The 18,026-nt window shown below is 44.6% G+C and overlaps 1 protein-coding gene and 1 long non-coding RNA gene across 2 annotated transcripts; one reads left to right on the forward strand and one right to left on the reverse strand.

Annotated features, from left to right (window-relative positions):
• Positions 1-4,454: 4,454 nt before the first annotated feature.
• On the reverse strand, positions 4,455-9,727 carry LOC121135366. Its single transcript, XR_005872511.1, has 2 exons — positions 9,449-9,727; positions 4,455-4,656 (listed from the first exon to the last, which is right to left on the reverse strand). It is a non-coding gene; the product is annotated as an uncharacterized LOC121135366 (long non-coding RNA).
• Positions 4,655-15,787, forward strand: LOC101829660 (zinc finger protein 471). The gene is made up of 4 exons (XM_005085649.4): positions 4,655-4,842; positions 6,168-6,294; positions 7,853-7,948; positions 10,259-15,787. The coding sequence occupies exons 1-4, from the start codon at positions 4,825-4,827 to the stop codon at positions 11,884-11,886; spliced, it is 1,869 nt and encodes a 622-aa protein (XP_005085706.2). The 5' UTR covers positions 4,655-4,824; the 3' UTR covers positions 11,887-15,787.
• The last annotated feature ends 2,239 nt before the right edge of the window (positions 15,788-18,026 follow it).

Consider the following 18,026-nt stretch of genomic DNA (forward strand, 5'->3'; position numbering starts at 1 on the left):
GGAGCCCTCTAGTCTATGTCAGGAAGGAGGAGAAATGAGTGGGCTCAGGGCAGGAGTGACACAGTGGCAGAAATGATTCCTTGAGTTCCATTGTTGCACAGTGAGAAGAAGGTGAAGGCCCTGGGTTTGGGGGTAAAGGAAGACAGCAGCTCTTGTCTCCGGTAACATTGGGGGTGGGGTTTAAAGCAGACTGTGCCAAATTATGGATCAGAAACCTCCAAAGGGAATACTTCCACCTTTGCCTATAAAATGGTAGAAATAGGTATTTTGTGGGAGCATTTGACGACCAGATAACGGGAAGTGGGTGTAGGTGGACTTTTCTGTCCCGTCCAGCCAGTTCCCAAATAACCACACAGAGATTTATTATTAATTACAAATGCTCGGCCAATAGCTCAGTTTGCCACGAACTAGCTCTTACAACTTAAATTAGCCCATATTTCTTGTCTATGCTCTGCCACGGGACTTGGTACCTTTTCTCAGTAGAGAAAGTTTATTTCCTGCTTTCCCTGCATCTCCTTGCCACTCCCAAGACGCCTCTTCTTTTTTTTGCTCTCATTTTATCAGCCAGTCCTGCCTAACTTCTACCTGTCCAGCTATTGGCCAGTCAGTTTCTTTATTAAACCAATCACAGTGACATATCTTCACATAGTGTAAATGAATATTTCTCAAGGGGGTTTGGGGCAAGAATTCAGGAGCCGTCCAGTGGATGGCAAAGAGTAATTTGCTATTCTCCGGTAGTGACTGTTACTTTCTCACGACACTTGCTGTGTCGTGACTTGAATACAGTCTACTGTGACACAGAAGTCATGGTGGCATGTCAAAGTCATGTTTTTTCAGTGAGCGAGCCCTTATCTGAGCCCTATCAAGAGCTTTATAGCACTGAATTGTTTTCAGTAAACATTATCTCACAGCTGCCTGCTCCCAGGCCGAAGGGGAAGTGGGTCTCTGTTCAAGGTCTGGTGTCCCCACAATTCACCCCTTTTTATTTTTAAATGAGGCACTCCTGGCTTAGGTCAAGTAGGGTCACCCTCCCTTTCCCGTCCTCGGGGGACCTTGAACCCCTGTCTTAGGTGGGAGGGGTCTTCCACACAAGTTGCCCGTCACCAGAGTCACCCCAACCTTAGAATCATTTGTAATAAGGCTTTATGGCTATTGGGATTGCCATGGGCTAAGGCACTTTGAACTCAGCATGAAGCCAGAATGCCTAAGGCCATTGTTACCATTCCTAGGACCCCTACTGACATAGCGCCTCTCTGTCACCTGCCCATCCCCCCATATGGGCCATAGCATTCTACCACCAGCCTTTCTTTGCTACAAGGGTGATTTATAGTTACAATTTGACGGTTAAAACAGTGATAAAGTTTACAATCATTTTAAGATCTACTTAGGAAAGCATTAGAGAGTGCACTTGCACAGATACATTAGGTACAATCATTGATGTTACACATGTAGCATTATAAAAAATATGAACATGAAAGACCCCAAAAGGGATACTTTCACGGAAGGGAGACCCGAACCCAAGGAACAACGAGACCACGAGCTTGGATGCAACAGCAAGAGGCTTTATTGATAATACACGGGTACCCGGGGCGTCTCAGTCTCGGGAACTGAGAGCCCCGAGCTGGGGACTCGGGGATTCTTTTATAGCAAAAAGTGCAGTACAGAAGCGAGAAGCCTAGTTACAGGACCCTGATTGGGCAATTTAAATGAGGCTGGGGCTCAGAACGAGGGCAATTGAGGTTTTGCTTGGAACTCAAGTCTCGGCCTTGGCCCTATCTGAGGAACAATAGGTCTCTGTGCTTGTCCAATCTTGCTGGGCTGGCTATGCAGACAGCAGACACCTGTGTCCCTGGGCAGAGTTCCCTTCTGATAGTAGTGACTATTCAGCCATTCAGCCATTAGGACCTTGAGCTGAGCTCCCTTCTGATAAAAAAATGACTATTCAGCTGAGCTGTGGGGGAAACGGAATTTTCCATAAGCCTCAGCTGCCTGTGTATACTGGGCCGGGGTCTTTCAAACAAGAGGCTTGTTGCACTATTTACAGAGTACCAATTTGTTCCTGTGGTGATGTAGTCTGTCGATTTAATGTCAGTAATATCAGCCGAACATGCAACCCGAGTCAAAGTCTTTTTCTCGCACCAGGACAAACCACATTTCTCCAGAAAAACACACTGGCATAGGTGTGATTCTAGAAACAGGAACCACCAAGTCTGATATTTTAAGTGACCATGTCCTGTTCAAATACTGAAAAGAGGCTTTTGTCACTCATCACAGTCCATACCAATGTCCAAATGTTTTAAATGGGTCCTTTTTTCCCCCAAAGGGAAAAGCTGGCAAAATGAATTCTGTTGTTTTAAGGTGTATCAAAGGCTAGCTGCTAATCTTCCAGTTTTGTTGCCTTTGGGATGAAAACTCACAGGTCCAGGAGGTTGATGTAGCAGGCCTGATGAGAAACTGGAAATCTTGAACTGACTGTTTTATTTCTTTCTCGGGCTGTAGATTTGATGACATCAAGGGTCAGGAACACTGATTTAGGAGATCTCGAACTGGCTTGGGCAGGCTCCCATGGTCTCAGGTCCAGTTTTCTCTGCTCCATGCATCTCACCAAATGTTGTGACAGCTACTGAAGCTTTATTCTTTTTCTGCAAGAAAACACAAACATGCCCTCGACCCCAAATTAGGGTCTTCTCCACTGTCTAGTGTATGGATGTTTTCATTTGACCTGAGCAATAGTTGCTCAAGTTTCATTATGCCAGAATCTGTCTGAAGCAGATTGCTCACTGGCATTTACATTTTAAAATTTTTTAAATGAGGAGTGGATTATTCAATGAATCATGTGGGGACTGGGGACATTACTCCCCCTTTTTTATTTTTAAATTTTGTATGAACTGTTGAAGTTGGACCATAACAGTAGAAGGATTTGTCTACCCTCCTTAGTCAACTATTTAGGTGAATTGGGATCACTATTTAAAGTATTAGTAAATGTCCTTTAAAAGGGACATAACCATTAAGTACCTTTGAGAATCATTTAAGGATTGTAAACTATACTATGTCCCAAATAGTCACTTTTTTTTTTCCTAACCTGTAGCTCTCACTAGCTGACTAGGCCTCATTTGCATCTGAGTTGACAAGGCCTAATTTGCATCTACACAGACACCTTTGGGGGTGGGGCCTGCCAAAGCAGCAGGGCAGTTCCCTGAAAAAAACCTCTCTCTCTCTCTCTCTCTCTCTCTCTCTCTCTCTCTCTCTCTCTCTCTCTCTCTCTCTCTCTCTCTCTCTCTCTCTCTCTGAGTGAGGAGACTGGTCACATTGCTTTTGCAGGCTGGAAGCCGAGAGCCATGAACCAAGAGCTGAATTTCCTCTTCGTCCCTTTTTTAATTAACCCAGGGTCTCAGCCCACGAGATGGTGCCACCCACAGGGTGAATCAGCTTCTTAGTTAAACCTCACTGGAAACGCCCTCAGGCATGCCCAGCATTATGTCTCCTAGGTGATTTTACTATTTATTTATTGAAAATAAATTTTTCATATGCTATATTCTAATCATGGTTTCCCTCTCTCATCTCCTCTCAGATCCTCCCTGCCCATCCAACTCCATGCCTTCTTTTTCTCTCTCTTTAGAAAACAGGCAAATAGGGCTGGAGAGATGGTTCAGAGGTTAAGAGCACTGACTGCTCTTCCAGACGTCCTGAGTTCAATTCCCAGCAACCACATGGTGGCTCACAACCATCTACAATGAGATCTGGTGTCCACTTCTGGCCTGCAGACATACATGCAGACAGAACACTGTATACATAATAAATAAAAATAAATTGTATAAAAAAGAAAACAGGCAAATATAAAATAGTAAATCAGAATAAAACAACAAACAGAAAAAAACAGAGACAAAGTATGAGAAACATGTACACAGAGATATACACATACAAAAACAAAACCCATAAAAACACAAAATCAGAAACCCTAACGGTATGTATGCAACAGACCAGTAAGGTAAAACAAAACAAAACAAAAATGCCCAGACAACCAAGTGTTCAGAGAAAAAACTCCCTCAAATGCCATTGAGTCAACTTTGTGGTGGCCATCTATTATTGGGCATGAAGCCTGACTTCAGTGTAGTGTGTATACCCGGCGAGGCTTCGTTTGGGGGAAAAGCTAATTTTTCCTTTGTAAGCGGATGACCACTGGAGGTAGCTTCTGGGCTAGAAATGGGGGTTCCTGTCGACTTGCCCTCTCAGCACGGGCACCCCATCTGCCTTGGCCCTGTCCAGGCTCTGTGTATGCTGCCAGGGTCTCTGTGAGTTGGTCTGAGTGTCAGTGCTGTTGTGTTTAGAAGACACTGTTTGGCGTCCTCCATCCCCGCTGGCTCTTATCCTCTCCCACATGGTTGCCTGATCCCTGGGAGGATGAGTTTGAGGAAGACATCCCATTTAGGACCCAGTGTTCCAAGGTCTCTTACCCTCTGCGCATTGCCCAGGAGTGGGTCTTTGTCTTAGTTCCCATCTCCTGCAGGAGGACGCCTCTTTGGTAACGACTGAGCAGGACTCGGATCCGATTCACAGTTTGGGGTCGTCGGTGGCTTTAGATGGAGCCAAGTGGACAGTGACATTGGAGCAGCCTCCCTACTCTCAGCCGGCTCTGTAGACTTGGACCAGCTGAAGCTGGGAGGAAGGAAAGAGCGGAGCAGCTGACACCGATAATGCTGGCAGGAGAAGCATGCAGACCTTGGCTCTCCCTACATTCTCTTCCTCTAGTCTGGACTCCCCAGGACACAGTTGTTCTCCAAGGGAGCAGCCAGGAGGAGAAGGCAAGAAGTCACCCTTGAACTAATGGAAGCCATGTTACAGGTTAGTTTGTGTCTGTTCTCCTTTATGAGATGGGGTCTTGATGATTGGCACTGAGTAACACGACTTTGGAAATTCTGTTCATAGTCTGTCCCAGGACCTGGCTGCTCCTTCTCCCACGGGCATCATCCTTTAACTGCCTAGCAAGCGATGAGGCATAGGGCCCACTCTGGAATGTTCTGTTTCCTTACCTTATGCACACTCCTTCATGATGTAGAATCTTCCTAGTGCATGGCAGGCACCTTGAATGTACCTGGTGTCACTGGTTCTTGAAAGTTAATGAGGCTTGGGCCTGATTAGTTCTTGGATGGGAGACAGAATATAACTATGGAGCCCAGGTTGGCTTCAAACTCATAGCAATCCTCCTGCCTCATGCTCCTGAGTAGTAGGATTATAGGTGTGTACCACCATGCTCTGAATGTACATTTCTTTCTTTTCTTTTTTTTTTCGAGACAGGGTTTCTCTGTATTGTTTTGGAGGATGTCCTGGAACTCTCTCTGTAGACCAGGCTGGCCTTGAACTCACAGAGATCCACCTGCCCCTGCCTCCCGAGTGCTGGGATTAAAGTGAATGTACATTTCTTAACCATTTTGGGCTCTTGTCCATGGCTTGTTTTCTTTTTTCATGAAACAGGTGTCTTGGTACTACTGAATTGGGTTCCAGGTTAGATGGACATGCATCCCTCTACATGAATTTCTGTCTCCCTCTGACCCTAAAATAATAACATGGGGTTTGTAACTGGCATCTGAATTTGAGGAAGCCTGTGACATCCAACCCTCCGTCTGTGGCATATGACACTGTCTGGGGAATGTGATCCAGGCTGGGTTCAGTTAGAGCACTGTCACCTGCTACCCACAGCAGAGATGGCTGGTTGCAAGTAGGCAGAGCCCCACATATTTTGATCATCAGAGATCAAGAAATTTTGAGGGTGTAGAAGAAAAGGAGTGTTGGGTTTTGTTGTTGTTGTATTTTTAAGTAACCTTCACCCATCATGAGTCATTTTATCCTTTCCTTTTTTCTTTTTATTTCAAGATGAGAAGCGGTGGCCCATTTTGTTGCCCAAGCTGGCCTTGAACTCCTGACCATAGGCATCTTCACCTCCCAAGCAGCACACTTAATCTCTGTCCCACTCCCAGCCAATGCTAGTTTGTTTTCTAGCTACATATTTGGGTTTCCCAGACATTTCATATAAGTGGAATGACACAAGATGTAGTCTTTTGTGTCTTCCTTCATTTAGTAACTGACTCGCAAGGTGGACAGCCACCTCTACCCCAAACAAAAGAATAAGGATGCAACAAAACCTTGTAAATGTGTTTGTGTCATCTCAGGACTCAGTGACATTCAAAGATGTTGCGGTAGACTTCTCCCAGGAGGAATGGGAGCGGCTGAATCCTGCTCAGAGGAGTTTGTACAGGACTGTGGTGCTGGAGAACTACTGGAACTTGGTCTCAGTGGGTAAGCATCCTCCCGGCGGATAATCCAGGATCTATCCTTAAGCATATTTCACATTAAAAAAATTTTTTAAAAATTATGTTATGTGCATTGGTGTTTTGCCTGCATGTATGTCTGTGTGAGGGGTCAGATCCTGAAGTTACAGAGAGTTGTGAGCTGCCATGTGGGTGCTGGGATTTGAACCCAGGATCTTTGGAAGAGCAGTCAATGCTCTTAACCTCTGAGCCATCTCTCCAGCTGCCACCTTTCACATTTTTACTACTAAAGCTTTGCTTATCGTGTCAGGGTTAGATGAGAATTTCAGTGCAGTCCGTGAATTTGATGTCTTGTCAGATGCTTGTGGTTATATCTTTAGGCAGTTAGAAACCCAGAGTTGGTGGGAATTGCAGCAGGTACGTCTGCTGTATGTTGCCTCTCTGTTCTGCTGTCCTCACCGTCAGGTGGTAACAGGGCTGGAGAAGAGCATGGCCTGTTTACTGCCGTAATGGGGCCTCAGACCTAGCGCAACTGACTCCATGATGGAAGTGCTGTTCAGGCTGTAAAATGCAGCCAGCAGACAGCACCCCCAGCTCAAATGAAACAAAGACCTAAGCCGTCACAGTCCGCATAGTTCTGGGGAAGTCTCTGAATGCACTAACCTTGCCTTTTGACTTCTTTAGCTCTGCTTCTGGCTAACTGAAGTGTGAGGACCCAGAACATGGTTTTTTTTTTTTTTTTTTTTTTTTTCCTGCTTAAAAGCTCACCCTGAGAAAGATTCAATGCTGCACTGGGATCCCAAACACCCAGTGTAGTCACCGTCTGGCTAATAAAGACTTTCTATTGGATAAAGCCCATGTCCGAGCAGTCTTCTCTGGTTGATACCCCGCAACACTGTACATGTAGAATTTAACTCTGCGAATATGTTTGCAAAACGTTTTGTTACATTAATTTGTATGGAGGGACATTGATTTTACATGAGGGGACACATGTATGCCATGTGCAAGTTGGAGGGTGACTTACAGGACTTGGACCAGCTGAGGTCATCAGGTTGGTAGCCTACTGAGCCATCTCAGTGACCCCCAAATATGTGTCTTTTTTTTTTATTAACTTGTGTTAAATCAGTGAAATCTAATGTCTTAAACTATCTTCTGATGCTTGCTATTGGAGAGACTAATATGGACCCTTGTAAGCCTGGGGACCCTATGTGTTCCTAGATGAGCTTGCTGTCAAGTTCCTTGTCGCATCCTCTTTACCTTCCTTAGACTAGTGGTTCTCATCCTTCCCAATGCTGTGACCCTTTAATACAGTTCCTCATGCTGTGGTGACACCACCACCATAAAATTATTTTTGTTGCTACTTTATAACTGTAATTTTACTGCTGTTATGAATTGTAATGTAAATATCTGATATATGACCCCCCCCAAAAGGGGCCATGGTGCACACTATAAGAATAGTTTAATTTCTGTGGGGTTGACTGTTGACAGCAGCCACTCAACTATCCCAGAGTTTTATGTAGTCTGCCTGACTTATGTGCCAAAACAACCCAAACGTAGCCATTTTTGTCTTTTTTTTCCCCATGCAGGAGCTTGCGTTTCCAAGTCACATCTGATCTCGTTACTAGAGCACGGGAAGGCGCCTTGGGACATGAGGGGTGAGGTGACAGAAAGCACATCACAAGGTGAGAATGCGAGCAGCAGGTGGAAAACCTCTCTAGGGAATGGCTCCCACCTTCAGAGGCCCCACCTCCTCGCTGGGACTTCCCAGGCATTCTTCCCAAGCCTTAGGACAACGGTCCTGGGTGTGAACAGAAGTTCCCTTGCCTGGCACGGACTCCCTTATACCTCACTCTCCTCTTCTGCCTCCCTCTGGTCTCTGTTGTAAGTCGGTTTCTACAAAGGAGAATGTCCCAGTTCCCTTTCTGTTGCTGTGTGTACGTCATGAAGCTCCCTGACAGAAGCAGCTGTGAGGCGCACGGTGTTTCTGTTAGCCTGCAAGTCCACACTAGTCCATGGCTGTGGGGAGTTCACAGTGACACGATCACGAAGCCGCTGGTCACAGCAGAGAGAGTGGAGCCTGTTACTCAGCCAGCTTTCTCTACTAATAGACAGTCCAGGGCCGCAGAGCCGAGAATGGTGCTGCCTACACCGGCAGGCCCATCAATTCAGGCAAGCAAGGTGGTTCCCCTCAGACATGCTCACAGGCCAGTCTTATCTGGACAGTCCCTCACTGAGACACCTTTCCCTAACCATCACCGATAACTACAAAACCCTACACTAACTGGCCTAAAACGTGCCACTTTTCCTGAGTTGTTGAAAGTAAGAAAATGAATGAAGCCTGAGTTGTATAAGATATAAAAAGTTTGGTACACTGGAACACAGACATATACAGGATGGACCTTAGGAGCACTGTTTTTTGTTTACGAAATTATAACCATGCAGCTGCCTTTAGGTCCTAGAGGCGCACGCCTTTAATCCCAGCACTCGGGAGGCAGGTGGATTTCTGTGAGTTCAAGACCAGCTTGGTCTACAAGAGCGAGTTCCAGGACATCCTCCAAATCCACAGAGAAACTGTCTCAAAAGACCAAAACAAACAAACAAACAAATAAAATCCTAGAGGGAGGTTATAAAGCATAGTGTGTGTGGTTGCTGAGTATCTCTGAGAGAGTTCTGAGAAGCAATAGTAATTAAATATGTCGGTAGTTAAACAAAATTAGCTGCATGTTCTAATATAAAAGCAGGAGACATGGTCCTGGAACAGTGGCTCAGTCGTTAAGAGCTGAGTTCCGTTCCCAGCGCCCACATGGCAGTTCACAGCTGTCTGTAACTCCGTGTCCAGAGGATGTGACGTCCTCTTCTGACCTCTGCAGGCACCAGGCATGTGCACGGTGCATAGATGTACATGCAGACGAGACATCCATACATACTGAATAAATAAATAAATACTTATTTTTTAAACTTATTATGTATACAGTGTTGTGGCATGTAGATGGCTGTGAGCCACCATGTGGTTGCTGGGAATTGAACTCAGGACCTCTGGAAGAGCAGCCAGTGCTCTTAACCTCTGAGCCATCTCTCCATCCCATAAGTACGTAGTTTTCAAGGTGGAAGACTGAAGTGAGTTTAGCTGTAGTCTGGTACAAATCCCGTGCTCCCTGGGAACTGCTTCTCCTAGACCTCACCTCGCACTGGGTTGTGTGTTCATCTTCCCACGCTGCCATTCCTTCCCTGCTCTTCCCGCTGCCGCATTTGTCTCTGTCACTCGGACGGCACCTGCTGTAGTCAGTGGGAGAGAGGAGGGGTTTGCTTCGGGCCTGTGGTTTCAGAGGTTCCCAGCTTTGGTCAGCTGGCCCCGTGGCTTCGGGGCTGGCGGCAATGCGGAAGCTTGGAGGAAGGGCATGGTGGGGGAAAGCTATTCACTCCTGGCAGCCGGAAAGCAAACAGAAGCCTGCCCAGGCTCCTGAGTTGTCCTTTAGTCCAGGCTCCCCGTGTACTGACTAGTGACGTCACCTACAGGGAAGGCATTGCCTCCCGAGTTAATCCGCTTTGGAAACAACCTCATAGGCACCCAGAGGCATGCTTTGCCAGTCTCCTATGCAATTTCTCATCCAGTAGAGTTGATGGTCGGTTGAAATTATTTATGACAAGCTCTATGCTTAGGGACAGCCTTGCACAGTTTACAGTTGGTATACTTGTGTGTAATTGTATGGAATTTACTAAGTAGTTGTGTATTATTTCACTTCAGATGTTTCTTTTGTTAATAGAACACATTGAGATGGGAGATCAATGCAGTATGGAATATAATATATTTGTCTACATATAGGCTGGGGGGACAGAAGGCATGGCAGGCTTCCAGAGAAAAGAGAGAGACAGAATACTTTTCCTTTCCTTAAATAGCCCACCTGTCTAATCTTCATATCTCCGCCCTTTTGGGTGGGTAGCTTTGTGGGCTACAACACATTATTGTTTTTTTTTTTTTTTACATTTTTCAGATGGAGAATCTGTACACAAGACACAAGAATTATCTCTGAAACATTTTGTGTCTGATAATGTGTCAGTGGAGAAAATGACAAGTTTTGGTTATGAGTGCCCCACTTCTGGAAAAAGGTGGAAATGTAAAGACCTTTTTGAAAGACAAATGATGAATCAAAGCATGCTATTTCACATGAAAGAAAGAGTCACTCATAAAGAAACTCACACTAAAGAAATAGGCTATAAATACTCCAAATCTTCAAAATTGCTCCTTTTGGACAATGCAGAAGAGACTATTTATAGTCACAGGTCAAATAAGAAAAGCTTCTCCAGAAATCCCAAGGCACGAAGATATAAGAAAATCTGGGCAGGAAAGAACATTTTTAAATGTAACGAATGTGAGAAAACCTTTACCCACAGCTCATCTGTTGCTGTTCACCAGAGAATTCACACGGGTGAAAAACCATATAAATGCACAGTGTGTGGAAAAGCCTTCAAACAGAGTCATCACCTGGCCCAACATCACACGACTCACACCCGAGAGAAACTCTTCGAGTGTAAGGAGTGCAAGAAAGCCTTCAGCCAGAATTCATACCTCATTGTACATCAGAGGATCCATACCGGAGAAAAACCGTATAAGTGTAAGGAATGTGCAAAATCCTTCAGGCAGCCTGCACATCTGGCTCAGCACCAGAGGATTCACACGGGGGAGAAACCCTACAAGTGCAAGGAATGTGGGAAGGCCTTCCGGGACAGCTCTACCTTCTCTCAGCATCAGAGGTGTCACAGCGACAAACGACCCTTTCGGTGTGTTGAGTGTGGCCAAGCCTTCAGGTATAACATGTCGCTAACTCGTCACTTTCGGCATCACCACGCCGGGGAGAAGCCATTTGATTGCGCTGACTGTGGGAAAGTCTTCAGTATGCACACAGGACTGACCCTGCACAGGAGAATTCACACCGGAGAGAAGCCTTACAAATGTGACGTCTGTGGAAAGGCTTTCCGCAGTGGGTCATCGCTGACCGTACACCACAGAACCCACACAGGAGAGAAGCCTTACAAATGTGACGTCTGTGGGAAAGCCTTCAGCCACAGCATGTCACTCACTGGCCATCAAAGAGTACATTCTGGAGAGAAACCTTACGAATGTAGGGAGTGTGGCAAAACTTTCCGGCAGAGTATCCATCTTGTTGTTCATTCAAGAATTCACACTGGAGAAAAACCCTACAAATGCAAGGAATGCGGGAAAGCTTTCAGAGAAAGTTCACAGCTGAGCACTCATCAGGGAAGTCACACAGAAGAAACACCTTTTGAATGTAAGCAGTGTGGTAAGTTTTTCAAAAGAAGTACCTATCTCGCCAGACATCAGAAAGTCCACACAGGAGAGAAACCTTATGAGTGTAACGAGTGTGGGAAAGCCTTCAGTTATACTGCCTACCTTGTAAGACATAAGAGAGTCCATACTGGGGAGAAACCTTACAAATGTACCGAGTGTGGAAAGGCATTTGGCGATGGCTCCTCCCGTGCTCAGCATCAGAGACTTCACACGGGTCACAGGCCCTGCGTATTCGACAAATGTGGAAAGGCATTCAGAACAAAGTCATCCCTTGACTGTCACCAAAGATGCCATACTGGAAAGAAGCCTTAAAACGGTGTCCCCTCTGGCAAATCCTTTAGCCACTGACAAACTGTTGCCATTCTTTAGAGGATTTAACTTCCAAGCAGATTGTTCATTCTATGGGGAAGGATTCACACACGTGAGAGAGCTCTTAGGAATGCAAGGACCGTGGCGAAGTCTTCAGGCAGTGTTCTTAAAATGTCCATCATGGGTGAGTTCTTGATGCTGAGTCATTTCAGGCATCCCTTTGTGTCACCAACTCCTGTGTATACACCTGCTAAGTGTTTCCATTTATTTTTGTTCCGGTTACCATGCTCCGAAACACAATTGTGTCACTTGGACTTCTCCAAATGTCTGTAATTGCTGTTGTTTCCTTCAAGTTTATCATTCATTTTACAATCAGAATCTTTTAAAAACATAAATGTTATTTATGTAATTCTTCTAAAAACTCACTGTATAATGTCTATTTAGTGGAGATGAGATGCTTAGCAACATGGTTGACTACATTAAGTTTGAATGGAGAACATCCTTCCAATGATTACGACACACATAAGCAGAGAACACAGAGGCCACACCCAAAAGGAACATGGAGGGACATTTGTGAGCTAATGCCTTTATTGGGACCGAGGGCCCAGATGGAAACAAGCAGGTATGAGTTCTGGGAGAGCATGTCATGTAGGAAGTCATCATTGTGGCACATGTGTCCAGGCCATCGGCAGCAGCTCATTTAAAGAAGTGGTGGGGGCAGGGAGCTCAGTTTGACAGGAGAAATGCTTCTAAGTTCTTACTCTTGGCACCAGCTTGAGTCGTTTGTGGACCGTGTCCTGCTAGAAAGTGTCAAGGGTGACCGACCTATGTCTCCATCATGGGGAAGTTCATTAGATAGACAGCAGGAAAACATACAGTTATAGGACGTCACTACACCGACCCATGGACAGTGCTTAGAAAACGTGTTAGATCAGCAATACTATTTCTAAACTATGAACTCTGGAGTTGGGAATATGACTTAGATGATCAGAACTGTTTAGATACTGGAAGTATCTTCAGGTAGATGACAATTAGCATGTGTATTATGCTTAAAGTTTAATAACATAGAAACTTTCTAATGTGTAAAGAAATTAAATATGGTCTGACATGTAGAACCTGTTTTGGGAAGGGCCTAGAACTTTAAATAAGACTGGAACAAAAGGATTAGAATTTGTCTGGAGAAATATGTGCAAACAAGAGAAAGAAAGGATGGCTTTCTGATGCTTATTATCAAGCCTGTGGCAGGTCATTCTAGCTGAAACAGTGAACTCCAGGTTCACCATGAGATCCTACCTCAAAACGTAAAGTGGAAGGTGATGGACCCACGTCCACTTCTGCCCTCCACAGTGCACACATGGGCAGTCACACCCACAAACGCGCACATGTGAAGACACATTCAAATCAGTAAACAACAAATAAAATTTAAAGTGGGGGCTGTGGCTGGGCTTGGTGGCACACACATCTAATTCCAGCACTCTGGAGGCAGAGGTGGGTGGATCTCTGAGTTTGAGACTAGCCCAGTCTACAGGGCAGCCAGGGTCATATAGTGAAGCCTTGTATAGCAACAACAAGAAAAGATCACAACCAGGGGCTGGAGAGATGGCTCAGAGGTTAAGAGCACTGGCTGTTCTTCCAGAGGTCCTGAGTTCAATTCCCGGGGACCACATGGTGGCTCAAAACCATGTATAATGAGATCTGCTGTCCTCTTCTGGTGTGCATAGATACATGCAGGCAGAACACTGGATACATAATCAATAAATCTTAAAAAAAGAAGAAGATCATAGCCAAGCTGAACACCTACTGTAGCAGAAAGGAAAACAGGGAGCCCAAGCTTCCACTGTGGTTGTTCTAGAGGACGAGGGGTGATTTCTGGGCAGCCCGTCTCATGGTAGGTTCTGGTGGACGGTATGCCTGCCTTTCCTTGGTTATCATCAAGTCCCCCCACACCCTGCATAATATATTTAAGTCTGCAATTGTTTTTCCCAGAGGCTTTTGCCAACTGGTTTCTTTACGGGAAACAACAACAAAGATTGGAGTCTGACAGTTGGGGGAAAACAGGGCACTTTTTCCTGACTCTTCTGCTTTGGGTGCTGCTGCTGCCGCCAGTGGTCTCCTCCAAATCCTTGCCCATTCTCTGAGTTGTTAGGGCTCCGGCTTCCATCAGGGCAGCCTGGGAGTTTAGCTCCTATAGAGGGTGTGGCTCTTGGATCATGGTAATAGTTCTATGGTTCTGAGTCTGTGGTTCTCAACCTCTTTTGGTTGCAAGCCCTCTGGGGGTTGAGCAGCATTTTCACAGGGTCGCATATCAGACATTTACATTATGATTCACAAGTAGAAAAATTACAGTTATGAAGTAACAATGAAAGTAATTTCATGGTCTGGGGTCACCACTACATGAGGAACTGTATTAAAGGGTCACAGCATTAGGAAAGTTGAGAACCTCTGTACTAATTCTACAGAGTTGGCTCCAATTTTTGTTTGGCTTATTAACTGTGGTAAATTACATAAGTTGATTTTTGAATGTTGAACTAGCTTTGCATTCCTGAATGGACGCCAGGTGGTCTTGAAGTGTCCAAATTGAGCATCCTTAATCTGAATATTTGGGATCCAAAATGCTCCAAAGTCTGAGACTTTCTGAGTGCTTCTATGACGTCAAAAGTGGCCAATTCTACTCCTGATCCCATGTAACAGGTTGTACTAAAAAAAAAAAAATAAGAAAACTAAAAGATTGTTATCAAATTACTAGGGCTGGGGAGAGGACTCAGTGGTTAAGAGCACTTGCTGCTTTTGCCGAGGACTTGGATTTGGTTCTCACAACTGCCTGTAACTCCGGTTACAGGGGATCCTATGCTCCTCTCTCGCTGCCATAGGTACTATATGCACCCAAGGCATGTAAGCACACGAAGGCAAAACACTCATGCACATAAAATACAAATAAATTTTTCAGGTGACACAATGCTACGAGATTGTTTTCGTTAAAAGAAGTTTTGTGTACAATTATCTCTAGGTTATAGGAGATGTTTGCGAAGCCTAAATGGATTTTATATTTAGACTTTGGTTTTGGCCCTGAAATATTTCGTCATGGTATGCACATATTCCTAAATCAGAAAAAGTAATGTAACACTTTTGGTCTGAAGCATTTTGGATAATGAATATTCTGCTCGCCAGGGAGTGTGTGGCACAGACCTTTAAACCCAGAACTAAGGAGGCAGAGGCAGGCGGATTTCTGAGAACAGCCTGGTCTACAGAGCAAGTTCCAGCACAGCCAGGGCTACACAGAGAAACCCTGTCTCGAGCAACCAAACAAGAAAACAATAGCATTCTGCTTACTCTGAAATGCATTGCTTGTGTCTGTTAGGTAGTTTAAATGAAGGATCATCACATCTATGTTCATGAGAGACACTAGTCTGCAATTTTCCAAGGCTGCATGGCTGGTCCATTTCTTAAGCAAGCTTGGTAATTTGTAAGTTCTTTTAAGAACTAGGTTTGTTTGTGTACCTCTCAGTGGGTATGACATTGCCCGCAGTGCTTGCTTGGTTATCTCCTAATGGGACTGGTGATGTAACTCAGTGGTAGCACACTTGCCTAGCCTATGTCAGGCTCTGGAATTGGACCCTAGGACAAAACCAAAATGAACAAAATAAAACAATGAATACATTGCCAGGTTCCATAGCAAAAGCAATCCAAGCCAGCCCCCGCCCAAATGCCTCTAAGAAAAGTATTGATGTCTGTATTTTATTAATATGTTCCCATTTCCTTTTTAAAAATGTTAGACTGAGTCTCACTGTGTAGTCCTGGTTGGCCTATGACTTGCTGCGAAGACCAGGCTGCTCTTGAACTCACAGAGGTCTGCCTGCTTCTGCCTTCCCATTGCTATTAAGGACATGTGACCCTACATCTGCCCTTTTTTTTATTTCTTGGGCAGTTTGGATCTATCTATCTATCTATCTATCTATCTATCTATCTATCTATCTATCTATGCACTGTTTTATTTATTTTTATTTTTAGGTTTTTGAGACAGGGTTTCTCTGTATTGTTTTGGAGGCTGTCCTGGAACTTGCTCTGTAGACCAGGCTGGCCTCGAACTCACAGAGATCCATCTGCCTCTGCCTTCCCTAGTGCTGGGATTAAAGGCGTGCGCCATCAACGCCCGGCCTGGTTTTATTTTTGAAAGCTTTTTGTTTCATTGATTTTTCTAATATTGTTTGGTGTTTAGCTGACTGTCTGTTGGGGACTGCTAGAACCTTGAACAAAATGGAGTCTGTCAACCGTTTCTTGGCCTTCCGCCTACGTGACTGCGAGCACACATGCCCTTGAGACAAAGGAAAAGGCTAACCATTAAAGTTAAATTTACACAGGGCAGCCCACCCGCCTAGCCAGGGGGGAAGTACCCTTACAGAGTAATTGTCTTTGTTAAACAAAAGATTATAGTGTTCTGTTAAATACTTCCTACCCCTCCCTAATTCCTGCACCTGACTTACGCTGACAAGCATTTGTGGAATGCAACTAATGACTGATGGAAAATTACAGCTTTGTCTTTACCGTATTTGGTGTATATTTGAATTGAGACTTGATTGACATGCTTGTACCACCCCCTGAGGTCCTTCCTCTATAAATTCCAGCGCGCCCCAAAAAATAAAGGCTCTTGATCAGCGAACGTTGTCTTGAGCCTGATTCCATTAACCTCTTGAAGTTCACTTTCCAGATCGGATCTGCTCGTGAAGGCCCACTAAATTAGTAGCGACCCTCATCACCTCACCCCCGCGGGTCGGGGGTCCCTTCCCGGGGGTCGCAACTGTCTCTGTCTCTCTGTATGTGTGTGTGTGTGCATGTGTATGTGTGTGTGTGTCTGTCTGTCTGTCACTTCCTCTTTCCAGCCCTTGGTTTACTTTGCTATTCTTTACCCAGTTTTTATTTTTAAGATGGAAGCTTACTTTTGAGCTTCCATTTTTTTTCTGAAAAAAAAAGAAAAGAAAATCTTTAGTTGCCAGTCACAAGTCTAGATGTGTTTGCATTTTCATTTAGTTCTAATTTTTTTTTCAGTCATAATGATTTGGTGAAAAAAAAAAGTCTACTTGGCTATTTTATTCAAGTTAGAGAGGTGATCAAATGATACTTTGATAGGTATCACCTAGTTGTGTTATTCAGAAAGATTTACTTTTAATTATGTGTGTCTCTGCGGGTATGTGCACATGTGTGTGGATGCCCTCAGAGGTCAGAAGAGGGCATTGGATCCCCTGGAGCTGGAGTTCCAGGTGATTGTAAGCTCCCAACAGAACTCAGGTCTTCTGCAAAAACAGTGTGCACTCTTAACCACACAGCCATCTCTCCAGCCCCTTGATTCTCTTTCTTTCAAAATATTTTTTATATTTTTTTTCAAAATGTGCTCGTTGATTTGATTCAATAGTTAGAGTAGTGCTAATTCTCAAATATTTTGGAGGTTTGTAAATCCTTTTATGTTAGTGTTGTGCATTCTGCTGGTTTGATACCTGACAACCAAGAATACGATATCCTTAATTTGTGCTGTCAGTCCTTTTGCCAGGATACAGAATATTTTTTACTATAATTCCTTATCGATTTATTCAAAATTAATGGGTATTCTGCTATCATGGAATTATGACAACAGACAGTGAAGAGACAAGTAGCAGTGTCTGTCAGTTATCCAGCTGTTGGTCGGTCTGATTCTGGAACAGCCTTTTCTGTTACACTGACTTGTGTCAATTCTGTTACACTTGTCTGTTCTGCACGTGCCTCAAGGCTTCCTTGGATTGCTCTAGTCAGGGAGTCATCTTAATTCAGTTACTGAGATCATGAGTTCTTTGGAAAAGGAGACCAATCTCGAGTCAGGAGATGGGGCTGGCGGTGGCTTTAATAATAGCTATGTCACTTGTGTTCTAGCCAGTGAGGTCATCTGCTGAGCAACAGCAGGGCACAGTCCCTGTTTCTACACGTGGTCATGAACAGGAGCACAGCCGCTAACTTAGTGTATGAAGGTGAATTTAAAACAAATTAAAGGGTAGCGAGAAGAGGCAGGGTGTGGTGGCGCCTGCCTTTAATCCCAGTGTTTGGGAATCAGAGGCAGACAGATTTCTGTGTGTTGTAGGCCATCGTGGTCTACATTGAGAGTTTCACACCAGGTGGAA

This window comes from Mesocricetus auratus, unplaced genomic scaffold, assembly GCF_017639785.1.
Source record: "Mesocricetus auratus isolate SY011 unplaced genomic scaffold, BCM_Maur_2.0 Super-Scaffold_100037, whole genome shotgun sequence".
NCBI classification, from domain to species: Eukaryota; Metazoa; Chordata; class Mammalia; order Rodentia; family Cricetidae; genus Mesocricetus; species Mesocricetus auratus.